Raw genomic sequence first — 20,123 nt, 5'->3', positions numbered from 1 at the left:
AAACCACGCCCATGTTGCTTAAGGTCTTTACACAAATGTTGCTTAAAGAAACCACGCCCATGTTGCTTAATGTCTTTACGCAAATGTTGCTTAAAGAAACCACGCCCATGTTGCTTAATGTCTTTACGCAAATGTTGCTTAAAGAAACCACGCCCATGTTGCTTAATGTCTTTACGCAAATGTTGCTTAAAGAAACCACGCCCATGTTGCTTAATGTCTTTACGCAAATGTTGCTTAAAGAAACCACGCCCATGTTGCTTAAGGTATTTACGCAAATGTTGCTTAAAGAAACCACGCCCATGTTGCTTAATGTCTTTACACAAATGTTGCTTAAAGAAACCACGCCCATGTTGCTTAATGTCTTTACGCAAATGTTGCTTAAAGAAACCACGCCCATGTTGCTTAAGGTCTTTACGCAAATGTTGCTTAAAGAAACCACGCCCATGTTGCTTAAGGTCTTTACGCAAATGTTGCTTAAAGAAACCACGCCCATGTTGCTTAAGGTCTTTACGCAAATGTTGCTTAAAGAAACCACGCCCATGTTGCTTAAGGTCTTTACGCAAATGTTGCTTAAAGAAACCACGCCCATGTTGCTTAAGGTCTTTACGCAAATGTTGCTTAAAGAAACCACGCCCATGTTGCTTAAGGTCTTTACGCAAATGTTGCTTAAAGAAACCACGCCCATGTTGCTTAAGGTCCTTACGCAAATGTTGCTTAAAGAAACCACGCCCATGTTGCTTAAGGTCTTTACGCAAATGTTGCTTAAAGAAACCACGCCCATGTTGCTTAAGGTCTTTACGCAAATGTTGCTTAAAGAAACCACGCCCATGTTGCTTAAGGTCTTTACGCAAATGTTGCTTAAAGAAACCACGCCCATGTTGCTTAAGGTCTTTACGCAAATGTTGCTTAAAGAAACCACGCCCATGTTGCTTAAGGTTTTTACGCAAATCTTGCTTAAAGAAACCACGCCCATGTTGCTTAAGGTCTTTACGCAAATGTTGCTTAAAGAAACCACGCCCATGTTGCTTAAGGTCTTTACGCAAATGTTGCTTAAAGAAACCACGCCCATGTTGCTTAAGGTCTTTACGCAAATGTTGCTTAAAGAAACCACGCCCATGTTGCTTAAGGTCTTTACGCAAATGTTGCTTAAAGAAACCACGCCCATGTTGCTTAAGGTCTTTACGCAAATGTTGCTTAAAGAAACCACGCCCATGTTGCTTAAGGTCTTTACGCAAATGTTGCTTAAAGAAACCACGCCCACGTTGCTTAAGGTCTTTACGCAAATGTTGCTTACAGAAACCACGCCCATGTTGCTTAAGGTCTTTACGCAAATGTTGCTTAAAGAAACCACGCCCATGTTGCTTAAGGTCTTTACGCAAATGTTGCTTAAAGAAACCACGCCCATGTTGCTTAAGGTCTTTACGCAAATGTTGCTTAAAGAAACCACGCCCATGTTGCTTAAGGTCTTTACGCAAATGTTGCTTAAAGAAACCACGCCCATGTTGCTTAAGGTGTTTACGCAAATGTTGTTTAAAGAAACCACGCCCATGTTGCTTAAGGTCTTTACGCAAATGTTGCTTAAAGAAACCACGCCCATGTTGCTTAAGGTCTTTACGCAAATGTTGCTTAAAGAAACCACGCCCATGTTGCTTAAGGTGTTTACGCAAATGTTGTTTAAAGAAACCACGCCCATGTTGCTTAAGGTCTTTACGCAAATGTTGTTTAAAGAAACCACGCCCATGTTGCTTAAGGTCTTTACGCAAATGTTGCTTAAAGAACCACGCCCATGTTGCTTAAGGTGTTTACGCAAATGTTGCTTAAAGAAACCACGCCCATGTTGCTTAAGGTGTTTACGCAAATGTTGCTTAAAGAAACCACGCCCATGTTGCTTAAGGTCTTTACGCAAATGTTGCTTAAAGAAACCACGCCCATGTTGCTTAAGGTCTTTACGCAAATGTTGCTTAAAGAAACCACGCCCATGTTGCTTAAGGTCTTTACGCAAATGTTGCTTAAAGAAACCACGCCCATGTTGCTTAAGGTCTTTACGCAAATGTTGCTTAAAGAAACCACGCCCATGTTGCTTAAGGTCTTTACGCAAATGTTGCTTAAAGAAACCACGCCCATGTTGCTTAAGGTCTTTACGCAAATGTTGCTTAAAGAAACCACGCCCATGTTGCTTAAGGTCTTTACGCAAATGTTGCTTAAAGAAACCACGCCCATGTTGCTTAAGGTCTTTACGCAAATGTTGCTTAAAGAAACCACGCCCATGTTGCTTAAGGTCTTTACGCAAATGTTGCTTAAAGAAACCACGCCCATGTTGCTTAAGGTCTTTACGCAAATGTTGCTTAAAGAAACCACGCCCATGTTGCTTAAGGTCTTTACGCAAATGTTGCTTAAAGAAACCACGCCCATGTTGCTTAAGGTCTTTACGCAAATGTTGCTTAAAGAAACCACGCCCATGTTGCTTAAGGTCTTTACGCAAATGTTGCTTAAAGAAACCACGCCCATGTTGCTTAAGGTCTTTACGCAAATGTTGCTTAAAGAAACCACGCCCATGTTGCTTAAGGTCTTTACGCAAATGTTGCTTAAAGAAACCACGCCCATGTTGCTTAAGGTCTTTACGCAAATGTTGCTTAAAGAAACCACGCCCATGTTGCTTAAGGTCTTTACGCAAATGTTGCTTAAAGAAACCACGCCCATGTTGCTTAAGGTCTTTACGCAAATGTTGCTTAAAGAAACCACGCCCATGTTGCTTAAGGTCTTTACGCAAATGTTGCTTAAAGAAACCACGCCCATGTTGCTTAAGGTCTTTACGCAAATGTTGCTTAAAGAAACCACGCCCATGTTGCTTAAGGTCTTTACGCAAATGTTGCTTAAAGAAACCACGCCCATGTTGCTTAAGGTCTTTACGCAAATGTTGCTTAAAGAAACCACGCCCATGTTGCTTAAGGTCTTTACGCAAATGTTGCTTAAAGAAACCACGCCCATGTTGCTTAAGGTCTTTACGCAAATGTTGCTTAAAGAAACCACGCCCATGTTGCTTAAGGTCTTTACGCAAATGTTGCTTAAAGAAACCACGCCCATGTTGCTTAAGGTCTTTACGCAAATGTTGCTTAAAGAAACCACGCCCATGTTGCTTAAGGTCTTTACGCAAATGTTGCTTAAAGAAACCACGCCCATGTTGCTTAAGGTCTTTACGCAAATGTTGCTTAAAGAAACCACGCCCATGTTGCTTAAGGTCTTTACGCAAATGTTGCTTAAAGAAACCACGCCCATGTTGCATAAGGTCTTTATGAAAATGTTGCTTAAAGAAACCACGCCCATGTTGCTTAAGGTCTTTATGAAAATGTTGCTTAAAGAAACCACGCCCATGTTGCATAAGGTCTTTATGAAAATGTTGCTTAAAGAAACCACGCCCATGTTGCTTAAGTCTTTACGCAAATGTTGCTTAAAGAAACCACGCCCATGTTGCTTAAGGTCTTTATGAAAATGTTGCTTAAAGAAACCACGCCCATGTTGCTTAAGGTCTTTATGAAAATGTTGCTTAAAGAAACCACGCCCATGTTGCATAAGGTCTTTATGAAAATGTTGCTTAAAGAAACCACGACCATGTTGCTTAAGGTCTTTATGAAAATGTTGCTTAAAGAAACCACGCCCATGTTGCTTAAAGAAACCACGCCCATGTTGCTTAAGGTCTTTACACAAATGTTGCTTAAAGAAACCACGCCCATGTTGCTTAAGGTCTCTACACAAATGTTGCTTAAAGAAACCACGCCCATGTTGCTTAAGGTCTTTACACAAATGTTGCTTAAAGAAACCACGCCCATGTTGCTTAAGGTCTCTACACAAATGTTGCTTAAAGAAACCACGCCCATGTTGCTTAAGGTCTTTACGCAAATGTTGCTTAAAGAAACCACGCCCATGTTGCTTAAGGTCTTTACGCTAATGTTGCTTAAAGAAACCACGCCCATGTTGCTTAAGGTCTTTACGCAAATGCTGCTTAAAGAAACCACGCCCATGTTGCTTAAGGTCTTTACGCAAATGTTGCTTAAGGAAACCACGCCCATGTTGCATAAGGTCTTTATGAAAATGTTGCTTAAAGAAACCACGCCCATGTTGCTTAAGGTCTTTATGAAAATGTTGCTTAAAGAAACCACGCCGATGTTGCATAAGGTCTTTATGAAAATGTTGCTTAAAGAAACCACGCCCATGTTGCTTAAGTCTTTACGCAAATGTTGCTTAAAGAAACCACGCCCATGTTGCATAAGGTCTTTATGAAAATGTTGCTTAAAGAAACCACGCCCATGTTGCTTAAGGTCTTTATGAAAATGTTGCTTAAAGAAACCACGCCCATGTTGCTTAAGGTCTTTATGAAAATGTTGCTTAAAGAAACCACGCCCATGTTGCTTAAGGTCTTTATGAAAATGTTGCTTAAAGAAACCACGCCCATGTTGCTTAAAGAAACCACGCCCATGTTGCTTAAGGTCTTTACACAAATGTTGCTTAAAGAAACCACGCCCATGTTGCTTAAGGTCTTTACACAAATGTTGCTTAAAGAAACCACGCCCATGTTGCTTAAGGTCTCTACACAAATGTTGCTTAAAGAAACCACGCCCATGTTGCTTAAGGTCTTTACACAAATGTTGCTTAAAGAAACCACGCCCATGTTGCTTAAGGTCTTTACACAAATGTTGCTTAAAGAAACCACGCCCATGTTGCTTAAGGTCTTTACGCAAATGTTGCTTAAAGAAACCACGCCCATGTTGCTTAAGGTCTTTACGCAAATCTTGCTTAAAGAAACCACGCCCATGTTGCTTAAGGTCTTTACGCAAATGTTGCTTAAAGAAACCACGCCCATGTTGCATAAGGTCTTTATGAAAATGTTGCTTAAAGAAACCACGCCCATGTTGCATAAGGTCTTTATGAAAATGTTGCTTAAAGAAACTACGCCCATGTTGCTTAAGGTCTTTATGAAAATGTTGCTTAAAGAAACCACGCCCATGTTGCTTAAGGTCTTTACGCAAATGTTGCTTAAAGAAACCACGCCCATGTTGCTTAAGGTCTTTACGCTAATGTTGCTTAAAGAAACCACGCCCATGTTGCTTAAGGTCTTTACGCAAATGTTGCTTAAAGAAACCACGCCCATGTTGCTTAAGGTCTTTACGCAAATGTTGCTTAAAGAAACCACGCCCATGTTGCTTAAGGTCTTTACGCAAATGTTGCTTAAAGAAACCACGCCCATGTTGCTTAAGGTCTTTACGCTAATGTTGCTTAAAGAAACCACGCCCATGTTGCTTAAGGTCTTTACGCAAATCTTGCTTAAAGAAACCACGCCCATGTTGCTTAAGGTCTTTACGCAAATGTTGCTTAAAGAAACCACGCCCATGTTGTATAAGGTCTTTATGAAAATGTTGCTTAAAGAAACCACGCCCATGTTGCATAAGGTCTTTATGAAAATGTTGCTTAAAGAAACCACGCCCATGTTGCTTAAGGTCTTTATGAAAATGTTGCTTAAAGAAACCACGCCCATGTTGCTTAAGGTCTTTACGCAAATGTTGCTTAAAGAAACCACGCCCATGTTGCATAAGGTCTTTATGAAAATGTTGCTTAAAGAAACCACGCCCATGTTGCATAAGGTCTTTATGAAAATGTTGCTTAAAGAAACCACGCCCATGTTGCTTAAGGTCTTTACGCAAATGTTGCTTAAAGAAACCACGCCCATGTTGCTTAAGGTCTTTACGCTAATGTTGCTTAAAGAAACCACGCCCATGTTGCTTAAGGTCTTTACGCAAATGTTGCTTAAAGAAACCACGCCCATTTTGCTTAAGGTCTTTACGAAAATGTTGCTTAAAGAAACCACGCCCATGTTGCTTAAGGTCTTTACACAAATGTTGCTTAAAGAAACCACGCCCATGTTGCATAAGGTCTTTACACAAATGTTGCTTAAAGAAACCACGTTCATGTTGCTTAATGTCTCGTGAAAATTTTGCTTAAAGAAACCACGCTTATGTTGCATAAGGTCTTTATGAAAATGTTGCCTAAAGAAACCACGCCCATGTTGCATAAGGTCTTTATGAAAATGTTGCTTAAAGAAACCACGCCCATGTTGCATAAGGTCTTTATGAAAATGTTGCTTAAAGAAACCACGCCCATGTTGCTTAAGGTCTTTACGCAAATGTTGCTTAAAGAAACCACGCCCATGTTGCTTAAGGTCTTTACGCAAATGTTGCTTAAAGAAACCACGCCCATGTTGCATAAGGTCTTTATGAAAATGTTGCTTAAAGAAACCACGCCCATGTTGCATAAGGTCTTTATGAAAATGTTGCTTAAAGAAACCACGCCCATGTTGCTTAAGGTCTTTACGCAAATGTTGCTTAAAGAAACCACGCCCATGTTGCTTAAGGTCTTTACGCTAATGTTGCTTAAAGAAACCACGCCCATGTTGCTTAAGGTCTTTACGCAAATGTTGCTTAAAGAAACCACGCCCATTTTGCTTAAAGTCTTTACGCAAATGTTGCTTAAAGAAACCACGCCCATGTTGCTTAAGGTCTTTACACAAATGTTGCTTAAAGAAACCACGCCCATGTTGCATAAGGTCTTTACACAAATGTTGCTTAAAGAAACCACGTTCATGTTGCTTAATGTCTCGTGAAAATTTTGCTTAAAGAAACCACGCTTATGTTGCTTGAGTTCTCATGTTGAAAATGTTGCTTAATGTCTTGGCGAAACCAAGATTTTTGTATTTTCTAAATGAATCCGGAAAATAGATTCTAAGCTATTCTTTTTCAAAACTTACCTCTGGCATTTTGTCAGTTATGTAATATAGAAAAATGTCCTTTTGTGTAAAATATAAAGATCAGCAATACTTCCGGAATTCCTCTAAGAACAGGAACTTAAATGCAGAGTAAACTTTCCCGTGACGTTGTTTTTCTCTTGTATTCTGTTGGGAAATTTAGTCTTTCTTCTTTGTTAAAAGAAATCAAATTGTTTACGGGGTAAAAGTTCAACGTTTTTCAGAATGTTATGCCATGTTTCGATGAACATTTGAAAGAATTAGTCAACAATGTTAAGTTGATTGCAGTTTTGAAGTTCGTTTGGAAGGTGAAGCCTTTGTAGGAGATAGGGACATTTTGTTGCTTGCTCATTTATGGATGACTTGGAGGAAATTTACTTTCTCCTTGTCGGGTATCTGCAATGGAAGAAAAAAAAATATTTGTTTAGAATTTGTTTTCAAAATCTTATTGAATCAAATCACTATCATCAAAAATTCTTGTGTTCAACAAATATCAACAGCAACTAGATTTTATGGTTTGCATTTTGTTTAACATGAATAACTAAATCGTTATTTATTTTTAATAATTGAATCTGCATTGATTGCCTTCGGTGCTGCCCCTTAGCATCAAATCAATGAATTCAAATACCAGTTTTGTTTGTTTAGTTTGGTTTGATTGTTTTTAGTATGCCACCGCTGTCGTCGCCGCTGCCTTATCGATGACTTGGAGGGGCAATTTTGCCACAGCCATTCGGCTGCTGCTGTTGCTACTGCCTGTCACTGAACCAAATCAATTTTTTGTTGATTTTATTTTCAATAGAATAGAGGTCAAAGTCTGTAAGTTGTTGACCTTTAGAAGCCTAAGCATTTGCTACCAGTTCATGAATCTTGTAAATTGCAGATCAACACAGAAAATATCAAAACAAATATCTTAAGATTGGGATGGAATTTGAGAATTAATAAATTCCAAAAAATAATATTTTTATTGTCGGAATGGATTAAGATGAAAAGAAAACACCTGCTCTTTGAATTAGTTTCATGCTATAATTAAAAAAAGACACAAATAGTTTTTCAACGAACATTAGCAATACAAGCGTGGCGTTTGGAAAATATTCTTTGAAGAATTTTATCTTCATGAACGTGTTAGTTTGAAGAATTTTCAGCTTCATAAGCGTGGAGTTTTTAAGAACGTTTGTTGAGGAACTTTTTGCTTCATTAGCGTGGAATTTTTAAGAACATTTGTTGAGAAACATTTTGCATCAAAAGAGTGGAGTTTTTAAGAACATTTGTTGAGGAACTTTTTGCTTCATAAGCGTGGAGTTTTTTAGAACATTTGTTGGCAAACTTTTTGCTTCATAAGATGGAGTTTTTAAGAACATTTATTAAGGAACTTTTTGCTTCATAAGCGTGGAGTTTTTAAGAACATTTGTTGAGCAACTTTTTGCTTTATAATCGTGGAGTTTTTAAGAACATTTATTGAGGAATTTTTTGCTTCATAAGCGTGGAGTTTTTAAGAAAATTTATTGAGGAACTTTTTGCTTCATAAGCGTGGAGTTTTTGAGAACATTTATTGAGGAACTTTTGGCTTCATAAGCGTGGAGTTTTTAAGAACATTTGTTGAAAAACTTTTTGCTTCATAAGCGTGTAGTTTTTAAGAACATTTGTTGAGGAACTTTTGGCTTCATAAGCGTGGAGTTTTAAGAACATTTGTTGAGAAACTTTTTGCTTCATAAGCAAGGAGTTTTTAAGAACATTTGTTGAGGAACTTTTTGCTTTATAAGCGTGGTGTTTTTAAGAACATTTGTTGAGGAACTTTTTGCTTCATAAGCGTGGAGTTTTTAAGAACATTTGTTGAGAAACTTTTTGCTTCATAAGCGTGGAGTTTTTAAGAACATTTGTTGAGCAACTTTTTGCTTCATAAGCATGGAGTTTTTAGAACATTTGTTGAGGAACTTTTTGCTTCATAAGCGTGGAGTTTTTAAGAACATTTGTTAAGAAACTTTTTGCTTCATAAGCGCGGAGTTTTTAAGAACATTTGTTAAGAAACTTTTTGCTTCATAAGCGCGGAGTTTTTAAGAACATTTGTTGAAGAACATTTTGCTTCATAAGCCTGGAGTTTTTAAGAACATTTGTTGAGCAACTTGTTGCTTTATAAGCGTGGAAATTTTAAGAACATTTGTTGAGCAACTTTTTGCTTTATAAGCGTGGAGTTTTTAAGAACATTTGTTGAGCAACTTTTTGTTTTATAAGCGTGAAGTTTTTAAGAACATTTGTTGACAAACTTTTTGCTTCATAGGCGTGGAGTTGTTAAGAACATTTGTTGAGGAACTTTTTTGCTTCATAAGCGTGGAGTTTTTACGAAAATTTGTTGAGCAACTTTTTGCTTTATAAGCGTGGAGTTTTTAAGAACATTTGTTGAGCAACTTTTTGCTTTATAAGCGTGGAGTTTTTAAGAACATTTGTTGAGCAACTTTTTGCTTTATAAGCGTGGCGTTTTTAAGAACATTTGTTGAGCAACTTTTTGCTTCATAAGCGTGGAGTTTTTAAGAGCATTTGTTGAGCAACTTTTTGCTTTATAAGCGTGGAGTTTTTAAGAGCATTTGTTGAGCAACTTTTTGCTTTATAAGCGTGGAGTTTTTAAGAACATTTGTTGAGCAACTTTTTGCTTTATAAGCGTGGAGTTTTTAAGAACATTTGTTGAGCAACTTTTTGCTTTATAAGCGTGGAGTTTTTAAGAACATTTGTTGAGCAACTTTTTGCTTTATAAGCGTGGAGTTTTTAAGAACATTTGTTGAGCAACTTTTTGCTTTATAAGCGTGGAGTTTTTAAGAACATTTGTTGACAAACTTTTTGCTTCATAAGCGTGAAGTTTTTAAGAACATTTGTTGAGGAACTTTTTGCTTCATAAGCTTGAAGTTTTTAAGAACATTTGTTGAGGAACTTTTTGCTTCATAAGCGTGGAGTTGTTAAGAACATTTGTTGAGGAACTTTTTGCCTCATAAGCGTGGAGTTTTTACGAAAATTTGTTGAGGAACTTTTTGCTTCATAAGCGTGGAGTTTTTGCTTCATAAGCGTGGAGTTTTTAAGAACATTTGTTGAGGAACTTTTTGCTTCATAAGCGTGGTGTTTTTAAGAACATTTGTTGAGGAACTTTTTGCTTCATAAGCGTGGAACTTTTAAGAACATTTGTTGATGAACTTTTTGCTTCATAAGCGTGGAGTTTTTAAGAACATTTGTTGAGGAACTTTTTGCTTCATAAGCGTGGAGTTTTTAAGAACATTTGTTGAGGAACTTTTTGCTTCATAAGCTTGGAGTTTTTAAGAACATTTGTTGAGGAACTTTTTGCTTCATAAGCGTGGAGTTTTTAAGAACATTTGTTGATGAACTTTTTGCTTCATAAGCGTGGAGTTTTTAAGAACATTTGTTGAGGAACTTTTTGCTTCATAAGCGTGGAGTTTTTAAGAACATTTGTTGATGAACTTTTTGCTTCATAAGCGTGGAGTTTTTAAGAACATTTGTTGAGGAACTTTTTGCTTCATAAGCGTGGAGTTTTTAAGAACATTTGTTGAGGAACTTTTTGCTTCATAAGCGTGAAGTTTTTAAGAACAATTGTTGAGGAACTTTTTGCTTCATAAGCGTGGAGTTTTTAAGAACATTTGTTGAGGAACTTTTTGCTTCATAAGCGTGGAGTTTTTAAGAACATTTGTTGAGGAACTTTTTGCTTCATAAGCGTGGAGTTTTTAAGAACATTTGTTGAGGTACTTTTTGCTTCATAAGCGTGGAGTTTTCAAGAACATTTGTTGAGGAACTTTTTGCTTCATAAGCGTGGAGTTTTTAAGAACATTTGTTGAGGAACTTTTTGCTTCATAAGCGTGGAGTTTTTAAGAACATTTGTTGAGGAACTTTTTGCTTCATAAGCGTGGAGTTTTTAAGAACATTTGTTGAGGAACTTTTTGCTTCATAAGCGTGGAGTTTTTAAGAAAATTTGTTGAGGAACTTTTTGCTTCATAAGCGTGGAGTTTTTAAGAACATTTGTTGATGAACTTTTTGCTTCATAAGCGTGGAGTTTTTAAGAACATTTGTTGAGGAACTTTTTGCTTCATAAGCGTGGAGTTTTTAAGAACATTTATTGAGGAACTTTTTGTTTCATAAGCGTGGAGTTTTTAAGAACATTTGTTGAGGAACTTTTTGCTTCATAAGTGTGGAGTTTTTAAGAAGATTTGTTGAGGAACTTTTTGCATCATAAGCGTGGAGTTTTTAAGAACATTTGTTGAGGAACTTTTTGCTTCATAAGCGTGGAGTTTTTGAGAACATTTGTTGAGGAACTTTTTGCTTCATAAGCGTGGAGTTTTTAAGAACATTTGTTGAGGAACTTTTTGCTTCATAAGTGTGGAGTTTTTAAGAAGATTTGTTGAGGAACTTTTTGCATCATAAGCGTGGAGTTTTTAAGAACATTTGTTGAGGAACTTTTTGCTTCATAAGCGTGGAGTTTTTGAGAACATTTGTTGAGGAACTTTTTGCTTCATAAGCGTGGAGTTTTTAAGAACATTTGTTGAGGAACTTTTTGCTTCATAAGTGTGGAGTTTTTAAGAAGATTTGTTGAGGAACTTTTTGCATCATAAGCGTGGAGTTTTTAAGAACATTTGTTGAGGAACTTTTTGCTTCATAAGCGTGGAGTTTTTGAGAACATTTGTTGAGGAACTTTTTGCTTCATAAGCGTGGAGTTTTTAAGAACATTTGTTGAGGAACTTTTTGCTTCATAAGCGTGGAGTTTTTGAGAACATTTGTTGAGGAACTTTTTGCTTCATAAGCGTGGAGTTTTTAAGAACATTTGTTGAGGAACTTTTTGCTTCATAAGCGTGGAGTTTTTAAGAACATTTGTTGAGGAACTTTTTTGCTTCATAAGCGTGGAGTTTTTAAGAACATTTGTTGAGGAACTTTTTGCTTCATAAGCGTGGAGTTTTTAAGAACATTTTTTGAGGAACTTTTTGCTTCATAAGCGTGGAGTTTTTAAGAACATTTTTTGAGGAACTTTTTTGCTTCATAAGCGTGGAGTTTTTAAGAACATTTGTTGAGGAACTTTTTGCTTCATAAGCGTGGAGTTTTTAAGAACATTTTTTTAAGGAACTTTTTGCTTCATAAGCGTGGAGTTTTTAAGAACATTTTTTGAGGAACTTTTTGCTTCATAAGCGTGGAGTTTTTAAGAACATTTTTTGAGGAACTTTTTGCTTCATAAGCGTGGAGTTTTTAAGAACATTTGTTGAAGAACTTTTTGCTTCAAAAGCGTGGAATTTTTAAGAACATTTTTTGAGGAACTTTTTGCTTCATAAGCGTGGAGTTTTTAAGAACATTTGTTGACAAACTTTTTGCTTCATAAGCGTGGAGTTTATAAGAACATTTGTTGACAAACTTTTTGCTTCATAAGCGTGGAGTTTTTAAGAGCATTTGTTGACAAACTTTTTGCTTCATACGCGTGGAGTTTTTAAGAACATTTGTTGACAAACTTTTTGTTTTATAAGCGTGGAGTTTTTAAGAACATTTGTTGACAAACTTTTTGCTTCATAAGCGTGGAGTTTTTAAGAACATTTGTTGATAAACTTTTTGCTTCATAAGCGTGGAGTTTTTAAGAACATTTGTTGACAAACTTTTTGCTTCATAAGCGTGGAGTTTTTAAGAACATTTGTTGACAAAGTTTTTGCTTCATAAGCGTGGAGTTTTTAAGAACATTTGTTGACAAAGTTTTTGCTTCATAAGCGTGGAGTTTTTAAGAACATTTGTTGACAAACTTTTTGCTTCATAAGCGTGGAGTTTTTAAGAACATTTGTTGATAAACTTTTTGCTTCATAAGCGTGGAGTTTTAAGGAACATTTGTTGAGGAACTTTTTGCTTCATAAGCGTGGAATTTTTAAGAACATTTGTTGAGGAACTTTTTGCTTAATAAGCATGGAGATTTTAAGAACATTTGTTGATGAACTTTTTGCTTCATAGGCGTGGATTTTTCAAGAACATTTGTTGAGAAACATTTTGCATCAAAAGCGTGGAGTTTTTAAGAACATTTGTTGAGGAACGTTTGATGCATAAGCGCGGAGTTTTTAAGAACATTCTTTGATAAACTTATTGCTTCTTAAGTGCGGAGTTTTTAAGAACATTTGTTGACAAACTTTTTGCTTTATAAGCGTGGAGTTTTTAAGAACATTTGTTGAGGAACTTTTCCCTACATAAGCGTGGAGTTGTTAAGAACATTTGTTGAGGAACTTTTCCCTACATAAGCGTGGAGTTGTTAAGAACATTTGTTGAGGAACTTTTTGCTTAATAAGCGTGGAATTTTTAAGAACATTTGTTGAGCAACTTTTTTTGCTTTATAAGCGTGGAGTTTTTAAGAACATTTGTTGAGCAACTTTTTGCTTTATAAGCGTGGAGTTTTTAAGAACGTTTGTTGAGCAACTTTTTGCTTTATCAGCGTGGAGTTTTTAAGAATATTTGTTGAGCAACTTTTTGCTTTATAAGCGTGGAGTTTTTTAGAACATTTGTTGAGCAACTTTTTGCTTTATAAACGTGGAGTTTTTAAGAACATTTGTTGAGCAACTTTTTGCATTATAAGCGTGGAGTTTTTAAGAACATTTGTTGAGCAACTTTTTGCTTTATAAACGTGGAGTTTGTAAGAACATTTGTTGAGCAACTTTTTGCTTTATAAGCGTGGAGTTTTTAAGAACATTTGTTGAGACACTTTTTGCTTCATAAGCGTGGAGTTTTTAAGAACATTTGTTGAGCAACTTTATGCTTCATAAGCGTGGACTTTTTAAGAACATTTGTTGAGACACTTTTTGCTTCATAAGCGTGGAGTTTTTAAGAACATTTGTTGAGCAACTTTTTGCTTCATAAGCGTGGAGTTTTTAAGAACATTTGTTGAGGAACTTTGTGCTTCATAAGCGTGGAGTTTTTAAGAACATTTGTTGCGGAGCTTTTTGCTTCATAAGCGTGGAGTTTTTAAGAACATTTGTTGCGGAGCTTTTTGCTTCATAAGCGTGGAGTTTTTAAGAACATTTGTTGAGGAACTTTTTGCTTCATAAGCGTGAAGTTTTTAAGAACATTTGTTGAGGAACTTTTTGCTTCATAAGCGTAGAGTTTTTAAGAACATTTGTTGAGCAACTGTTTGCTTCATAAGCGCGGAGTTTTTAAGAACATTTGTTGAGCAACTTTTTGCTTCATAAGCGTGGAGTTTTTAAGAACATTTGTTGAGGAACTTATTGCTTCATAAGCGTGGAGTTTTTTAGAACATTTGTTGAGGAACTTTTTGCTTCATAAGCGTGGAGTTTTTAAGAACATTTGTTGCGGAACTTTTTGCTTCATAAGCGTGGAGTTGTTAAGAACATTTGTTGAGGAACTTTTCCCTACATAAGCGTGGAGTTGTTAAGAACATTTGTTGAGGAACTTTTTGCTTAATAAGCGTGGAATTTTTAAGAACATTTGTTGAGCAACTTTTTGCTTAATAAGCATGGAGATTTTAAGAACATTTGTTGATGAACTTTTTGCTTCATAGGCGTGGATTTTTCAAGAACATTTGTTGAGGAACTTTTTGCTTAATAAGCATGGAGATTTTAAGAACATTTGTTGATGAACTTTTTGCTTCATAGGCGTGGATTTTTCAAGAACATTTGTTGAGAAACATTTTGCATCAAAAGCGTGGAGTTTTTAAGAACATTTGTTGAGGAACGTTTGATGCATAAGCGCGGAGTTTTTAAGAACATTCTTTGATAAACTTATTGCTTCTTAAGTGCGGAGTTTTTAAGAACATTTGTTGACAAACTTTTTGCTTTATAAGCGTGGAGTTTTTAAGAACATTTGTTGAGGAACTTTTCCCTACATAAGCGTGGAGTTGTTAAGAACATTTGTTGAGGAACTTTTCCCTACATAAGCGTGGAGTTGTTAAGAACATTTGTTGAGGAACTTTTTGCTTAATAAGCGTGGAATTTTTAAGAACATTTGTTGAGCAACTTTTTTTGCTTTATAAGCGTGGAGTTTTTAAGAACATTTGTTGAGCAACTTTTTGCTTTATAAGCGTGGAGTTTTTAAGAACGTTAGTTGAGCAACTTTTTGCTTTATCAGCGTGGAGTTTTTAAGAATATTTGTTGAGCAACTTTTTGCTTTATAAGCGTGGAGTTTTTTAGAACATTTGTTGAGCAACTTTTTGCTTTATAAACGTGGAGTTTTTAAGAACATTTGTTGAGCAACTTTTTGCATTATAAGCGTGGAGTTTTTAAGAACATTTGTTGAGCAACTTTTTGCTTTATAAACGTGGAGTTTGTAAGAACATTTGTTGAGCAACTTTTTGCTTTATAAGCGTGGAGTTTTTAAGAACATTTGTTGAGACACTTTTTGCTTCATAAGCGTGGAGTTTTTAAGAACATTTGTTGAGCAACTTTATGCTTCATAAGCGTGGACTTTTTAAGAACATTTGTTGAGACACTTTTTGCTTCATAAGCGTGGAGTTTTTAAGAACATTTGTTGAGCAACTTTTTGCTTCATAAGCGTGGAGTTTTTAAGAACATTTGTTGAGGAACTTTGTGCTTCATAAGCGTGGAGTTTTTAAGAACATTTGTTGCGGAGCTTTTTGCTTCATAAGCGTGGAGTTTTTAAGAACATTTGTTGCGGAGCTTTTTGCTTCATAAGCGTGGAGTTTTTAAGAACATTTGTTGAGGAACTTTTTGCTTCATAAGCGTGAAGTTTTTAAGAACATTTGTTGAGGAACTTTTTGCTTCATAAGCGTAGAGTTTTTAAGAACATTTGTTGAGCAACTGTTTGCTTCATAAGCGCGGAGTTTTTAAGAACATTTGTTGAGCAACTTTTTGCTTCATAAGCGTGGAGTTTTTAAGAACATTTGTTGAGGAACTTATTGCTTCATAAGCGTGGAGTTTTTTAGAACATTTGTTGAGGAACTTTTTGCTTCATAAGCGTGGAGTTTTTAAGAACATTTGTTGCGGAACTTTTTGCTTCATAAGCGTGAAGTTTTTAAGAACATTTGTTGAGGAACTTTTTGCTTCATAAGCGTGGAGTTTTTAAGAACATTTGTTGATGAACTTTTTGCTTCATAAGCGTGGAGTTTTTAAAAACATTTGTTGGGAATTTTTTCTTCATAAGCGTGGAGGTTTTAAGAACATTTGTTGAGGAACTTTTTGCTTCATAAGCGTGGAGTTTTTAAGAACATTTGTTGAGGAACTTTTTGCTTCATAAGCGTGGAGTTTTTAAGAACATTTGTTGAGGAACTTTTTGCTTCAGAAGCGTGGAGTTTATAAGAACATTTGTTGAGGAACTTTTTGCTTCATAAGCGTGGAATTTTTAAACACATTTGTTGAGGAACTTTTTGATGCATAAAAGTGGATCTTTTAAGAACATTTGTTGAGGAACTTTTTGCTTCACAAGCGTGGACTTTTTAAGAACATTTGTTGAGGAACTTTTTGATGCATAAAAGTGGAGCTTTTAAGAACATTTGCTTCATAAGCGTGAAGCTTTTAAAAACATTTGTTGAGGAACTATTTGCTTCACAAGCGTGGAATTTTTTAGAACATTTGTTGACAAACTTTTTGCTTCATAAGCGTGGAGTTCTTAAGAACATTTGATTGGAAAATTGTTGCTTCATAAGCGTGGAGTTTTTAAGAACATTTGATTGGAAAATTGTTGCTTCATAAGCGTGGAGTTTTTAAGAACATTTGTTGAGCAACTTTGTGCTTCATAAGCGTGGAGTTTTAAAGAACATTTGTTGGGGAACTTTGTGCTTTATAAGCGTGTAGTTTTTAAGAACATTTGTTGAGCAACTTTTTGCTTTATAAGCGTGGAGTTTTTAAGAACATTTGTTGAGCAACTTTGTGCTTCATAAGCGTGGAGTTTTTGAGAACATTTGTTGAACAACTTTTTGCTTCATAAGCGTGGAGTTTTTAAGAACATTTGTTGAGGAACGTTTTGCTTCATAAGCGTGGTGTTTATAAGAACATTTGTTGAGGAACTTTTTGCTTCATAAGCGTGGAGTTTTTAAGAACATTTGTTGACAAACTTTTTGCTTCATAAGCGTGGAGTCTTTAAGAACATTTGTTGACAAACTTTTTGCTTTATAAGCGTGGAGTTTTTAAGAACATTTGTTGAGGAACCTTTTGCTTCATAAGCGTGGAGTTTTTAAGAACATTTGTTGAGGATTTTTTTGCTTCATAAGCGTGGAGTTTTTCAGAACATTTGTTGAGGAACTTTTTGCTTCATAAGCGTGGAGTTTTTAAGAACATTTGTTGACAAACTTTTTGCTTCATAAGCGTGGAGTTTTTAAGAACATTTGTTGACAAACTTTTTGCTTCATAAGCGTGGAGTTTTTAAGAACATTTGTTGACAAACTTTTTGCTTCATAAGCGTGGAGTTTTTATGAACATTTTTTGACAAACTTTTTGCTTCATAAGCGTGGAGTTTTTATGAACATTTGTTGAGGAGAACTTTTTGCTTCATAAGCGTGGAGTTTTTAAGAACATTCGTTGAACAACTTTTCGTTTCATAAGCCTGGAGTTTTTAGAAACATTTGTTAAGGAACTTTTTGCTTCATAAGCGTGGAGTTTTTAGGAACATTTGTTGAGGAACTTTTTGCTTTATAAGCGAGGAGTTTTTAAGAACATTTGTTGAGGAACTTCTTGCTTCATTAGCGTGGAGTTTTTAAGAACATTTGTTGACAGACTTTTTGCTTCATAAGCGTGGAGTTTTTAAGAAAATTTGTTGAGTACATTTTTGATTCATAAGTGAGGAATTTTTAAGAACATTTGTTGAGGAAATTTTTGCCTTATAAGCGTGGAGTTTTTAAGAACATTTGTTGACAAACTTTTTGCTTCATAAGCGTGGAGTTTTTAAGAACATTTGTTGACAAACTTTTAGCTTCATAAGCGTGGAGTTTTTAAGAACATTTGTTGACAAACTTTTTGCTTCATAAGCGTGGAGTTTTTAAGAACATTTGTTGACAAACTTTTTGCTTCATGAGCGTGGAGTTTTTAAGAACATTTGTTGATACACTTTTTGCTTCATAAGCGTGGAGTTTTTAAGAACATTTGTTGAGCAAGTTTTTTGCTTCATAAGCGTGGAGTTTTTAAGAACATTTTTTGAGAAACTTTTTGCTTCATAAGCGTTGAGTTTTTAAGAACATTTGTTGAGGAACATTTTGCTTCATAAGCGCGGAGTTTTTACGAACATTTGTTGAGCAAGTTTTTTGCTTCATAAGCGTGGAGTTTTTAAGAACATTTTTTGAGAAACTTTTTGCTTCATAAGCGTTGAGTTTTTATGAACATTTGTTGAGGAACATTTTTCTTCATAAGCGCGGAGTTTTTACGAACATTTGTTGAGCAAGTTTTTTGCTTCATAAGCGCGGAGTTTTTAACATTTGTTGAGGAACTTTTTACTTCATAAGCGTGGAGTTTTTAAGAACATTTGTTGACAAACGTTTTGCTTCATAAGCGTGGAGTATTTAAGAACATTTATTGAGGAACTTTTTGCTTCATAAGCGTGGAGTTTTTTAGAACATTTATTGAGGAACTTTTTTCTTCATAGGCGTGAAGTTTTTAAAAACATGTGTTGAGGAACTTTTAGCTTCATAAGCGTGGAGTTTTTAAGAACATTTGTTGACAAACGTTTTGCTTAATAAGCGTGGAGTTTTTAAGAACATTTGCTGAGGAACTTTTTGCTTCATAAGCGCGGAGTTTTTAACAACATTTGTTGAGGAACTTTTTGCTTCATAAGCGTGGAGTTTTTAAGAACATTTGTTGAGGAACTTTTTGCTTCACAAGCATGGAGTTTTCAAGAACTTTTGTTGAGTAACTTTTTGCTCCATAAGCTGGAGTTTTTTAGAACATTTATTGTGGAACTTTTTGCTTCATAGGCGTGAAGTTTTTAAAAACCTGTGTTGAGGAACTTTTGCTTCATAAGCGTGAAGTTTTTAAAAACATGTGTTGAGGAACTTTTTGCTTCATAAGCGTGGAGTTTTTAAGAACATTTGCTGAGGAACTTTTTTGGTTCATAAGCGTACAGTTTTTTAGAACATTTGTTGAGGAACTTTTTGCTTCATAAGCGTGCAGTTTTTAAGAGCATTTGTTGAGGAACTTTTTGCTTCATAAGCGTGGAGTTTTTAAGAGCATTTGTTTAGGAACTTTTTGCTTCATAAGCGTGGAGTTTTTAAGAACATTTGTTGAGGAACTTTTTGCTTCATAAGCGTGGAGTTTTTAAGAACATTTGTTGAGGAACTTTTTGCTTCATAAGCGTGGAGTTTTTAAGAACATTTGTTGAGGAACTTTTTGCTTCATAAGCGTGGAGTTTTTAAGAACATTTGTTGAGGAACTTTTTGCTTCATAAGCGTGGAGTTTTTAAGAACATTTGTTGAGGAACTTTTTGCTTCATAAGCGTGGAGTTTTTAAGAACATTTGTTGAGGAACTTTTTGCTTCATAAGCGTGGAGTTTTTAAGAACATTTTTTCAGTCTGTACAAACTCCCTTCATCTCGCCTAAGCTGCCTTAAGCTCTCAAGTTATATCGATTATCTTCACTCCCTACTGTAGCATATCGCATGGTCTCCATGTACCAACTTCAACAACTCTTTTATATATATATATTTTTATATATTTTTTTTTCTTTTTGTAGTGACACTTAGAATAGAAATGCAACTTAATGCTACTCATAATTCAAGTTTTGAATTACGTCTCGCGTCGATTCGAGTGTCAGCCCAAATAACAGTATTTGAAACATGAAAAGGCGTAGCAGACATTCGAAATACGAGTTTATCCATTCGTTACAATGTTGTTGTTGCTTTGCTAATAATCACGGATTTATATGACAGTGTGTGACAATATGACAGTATGTGTGGCGTTAAAGCAGAAAACAAAAATAATTATGACACCATCAAGTCTAGAGTTAATTGGAATTTTACTGCAACACGCGCACTTTCAAAATTGCCACAATTATTTTTTTATGATGCACTTCGAACAGCACAAGGCTACTAGGGTACCAGGACCATTTCAAGCGAATTAAATGAATTTGAGAATACGTTTTGGATTATTGTAGGCAATTAAAGTTTCATGGAATTTAAAGAAGTCGAGAAATGTTTGGGGAAAAATAATTGTGTCTTTTTCCAAATTCTTTTGAAATTCAAATTGATATTCGTAATTCTAAAACAATGTTTGCCTCTCTTGGTATTATTTTCATACACATTTTCATGATGATATTGATTCAAAGAAATAGAGGTGGCGCTCACTTTTTGGAATACGAAATGTGAACAGTGTTACCAAACAATATTCCACTAAAATTCCACAATGAAGTGGTGCGTTTTCCAAAAAAAGAGAACA

The 20,123-nt window shown here is 35.5% G+C and overlaps 2 protein-coding genes across 4 annotated transcripts in view; one reads left to right on the top strand and one right to left on the bottom strand.

Moving 5' to 3' along the window:
- Window positions 1-20,123, bottom strand: part of Ac13E (Adenylyl cyclase 13E) — a 429,881-nt gene that overhangs the window by 266,405 nt on the left and 143,353 nt on the right. For all 3 annotated transcript variants that reach the window (XM_073976991.1, XM_073976990.1, XM_073976989.1), the window contains one exon: window positions 6,797-7,189. In XM_073976991.1, coding sequence (XP_073833092.1) covers window positions 6,797-6,805 — 9 coding nt within the window. In that variant the 5' untranslated portion in view covers window positions 6,806-7,189. The remainder of the gene's footprint in view (window positions 1-6,796; window positions 7,190-20,123) is intronic.
- On the top strand, window positions 1,542-5,191 carry LOC141397169 (uncharacterized). The gene is made up of 2 exons (XM_073973125.1): window positions 1,542-3,573; window positions 3,694-5,191. Exon 1 carries the CDS (start codon window positions 1,787-1,789, stop codon window positions 3,485-3,487), a length of 1,701 nt encoding a protein of 566 aa, XP_073829226.1. The 5' UTR covers window positions 1,542-1,786; the 3' UTR covers window positions 3,488-3,573; window positions 3,694-5,191.

Source organism: Musca autumnalis, unplaced genomic scaffold (assembly GCF_047663935.1).
Source record: "Musca autumnalis isolate F117 unplaced genomic scaffold, ASM4766393v1 scaffold_3, whole genome shotgun sequence".
NCBI classification, from domain to species: Eukaryota; Metazoa; Arthropoda; class Insecta; order Diptera; family Muscidae; genus Musca; species Musca autumnalis.
The sequence above is the reverse complement of the archived record's forward strand: the minus strand, read 5'-3'. Positions and strand labels throughout refer to the sequence as shown.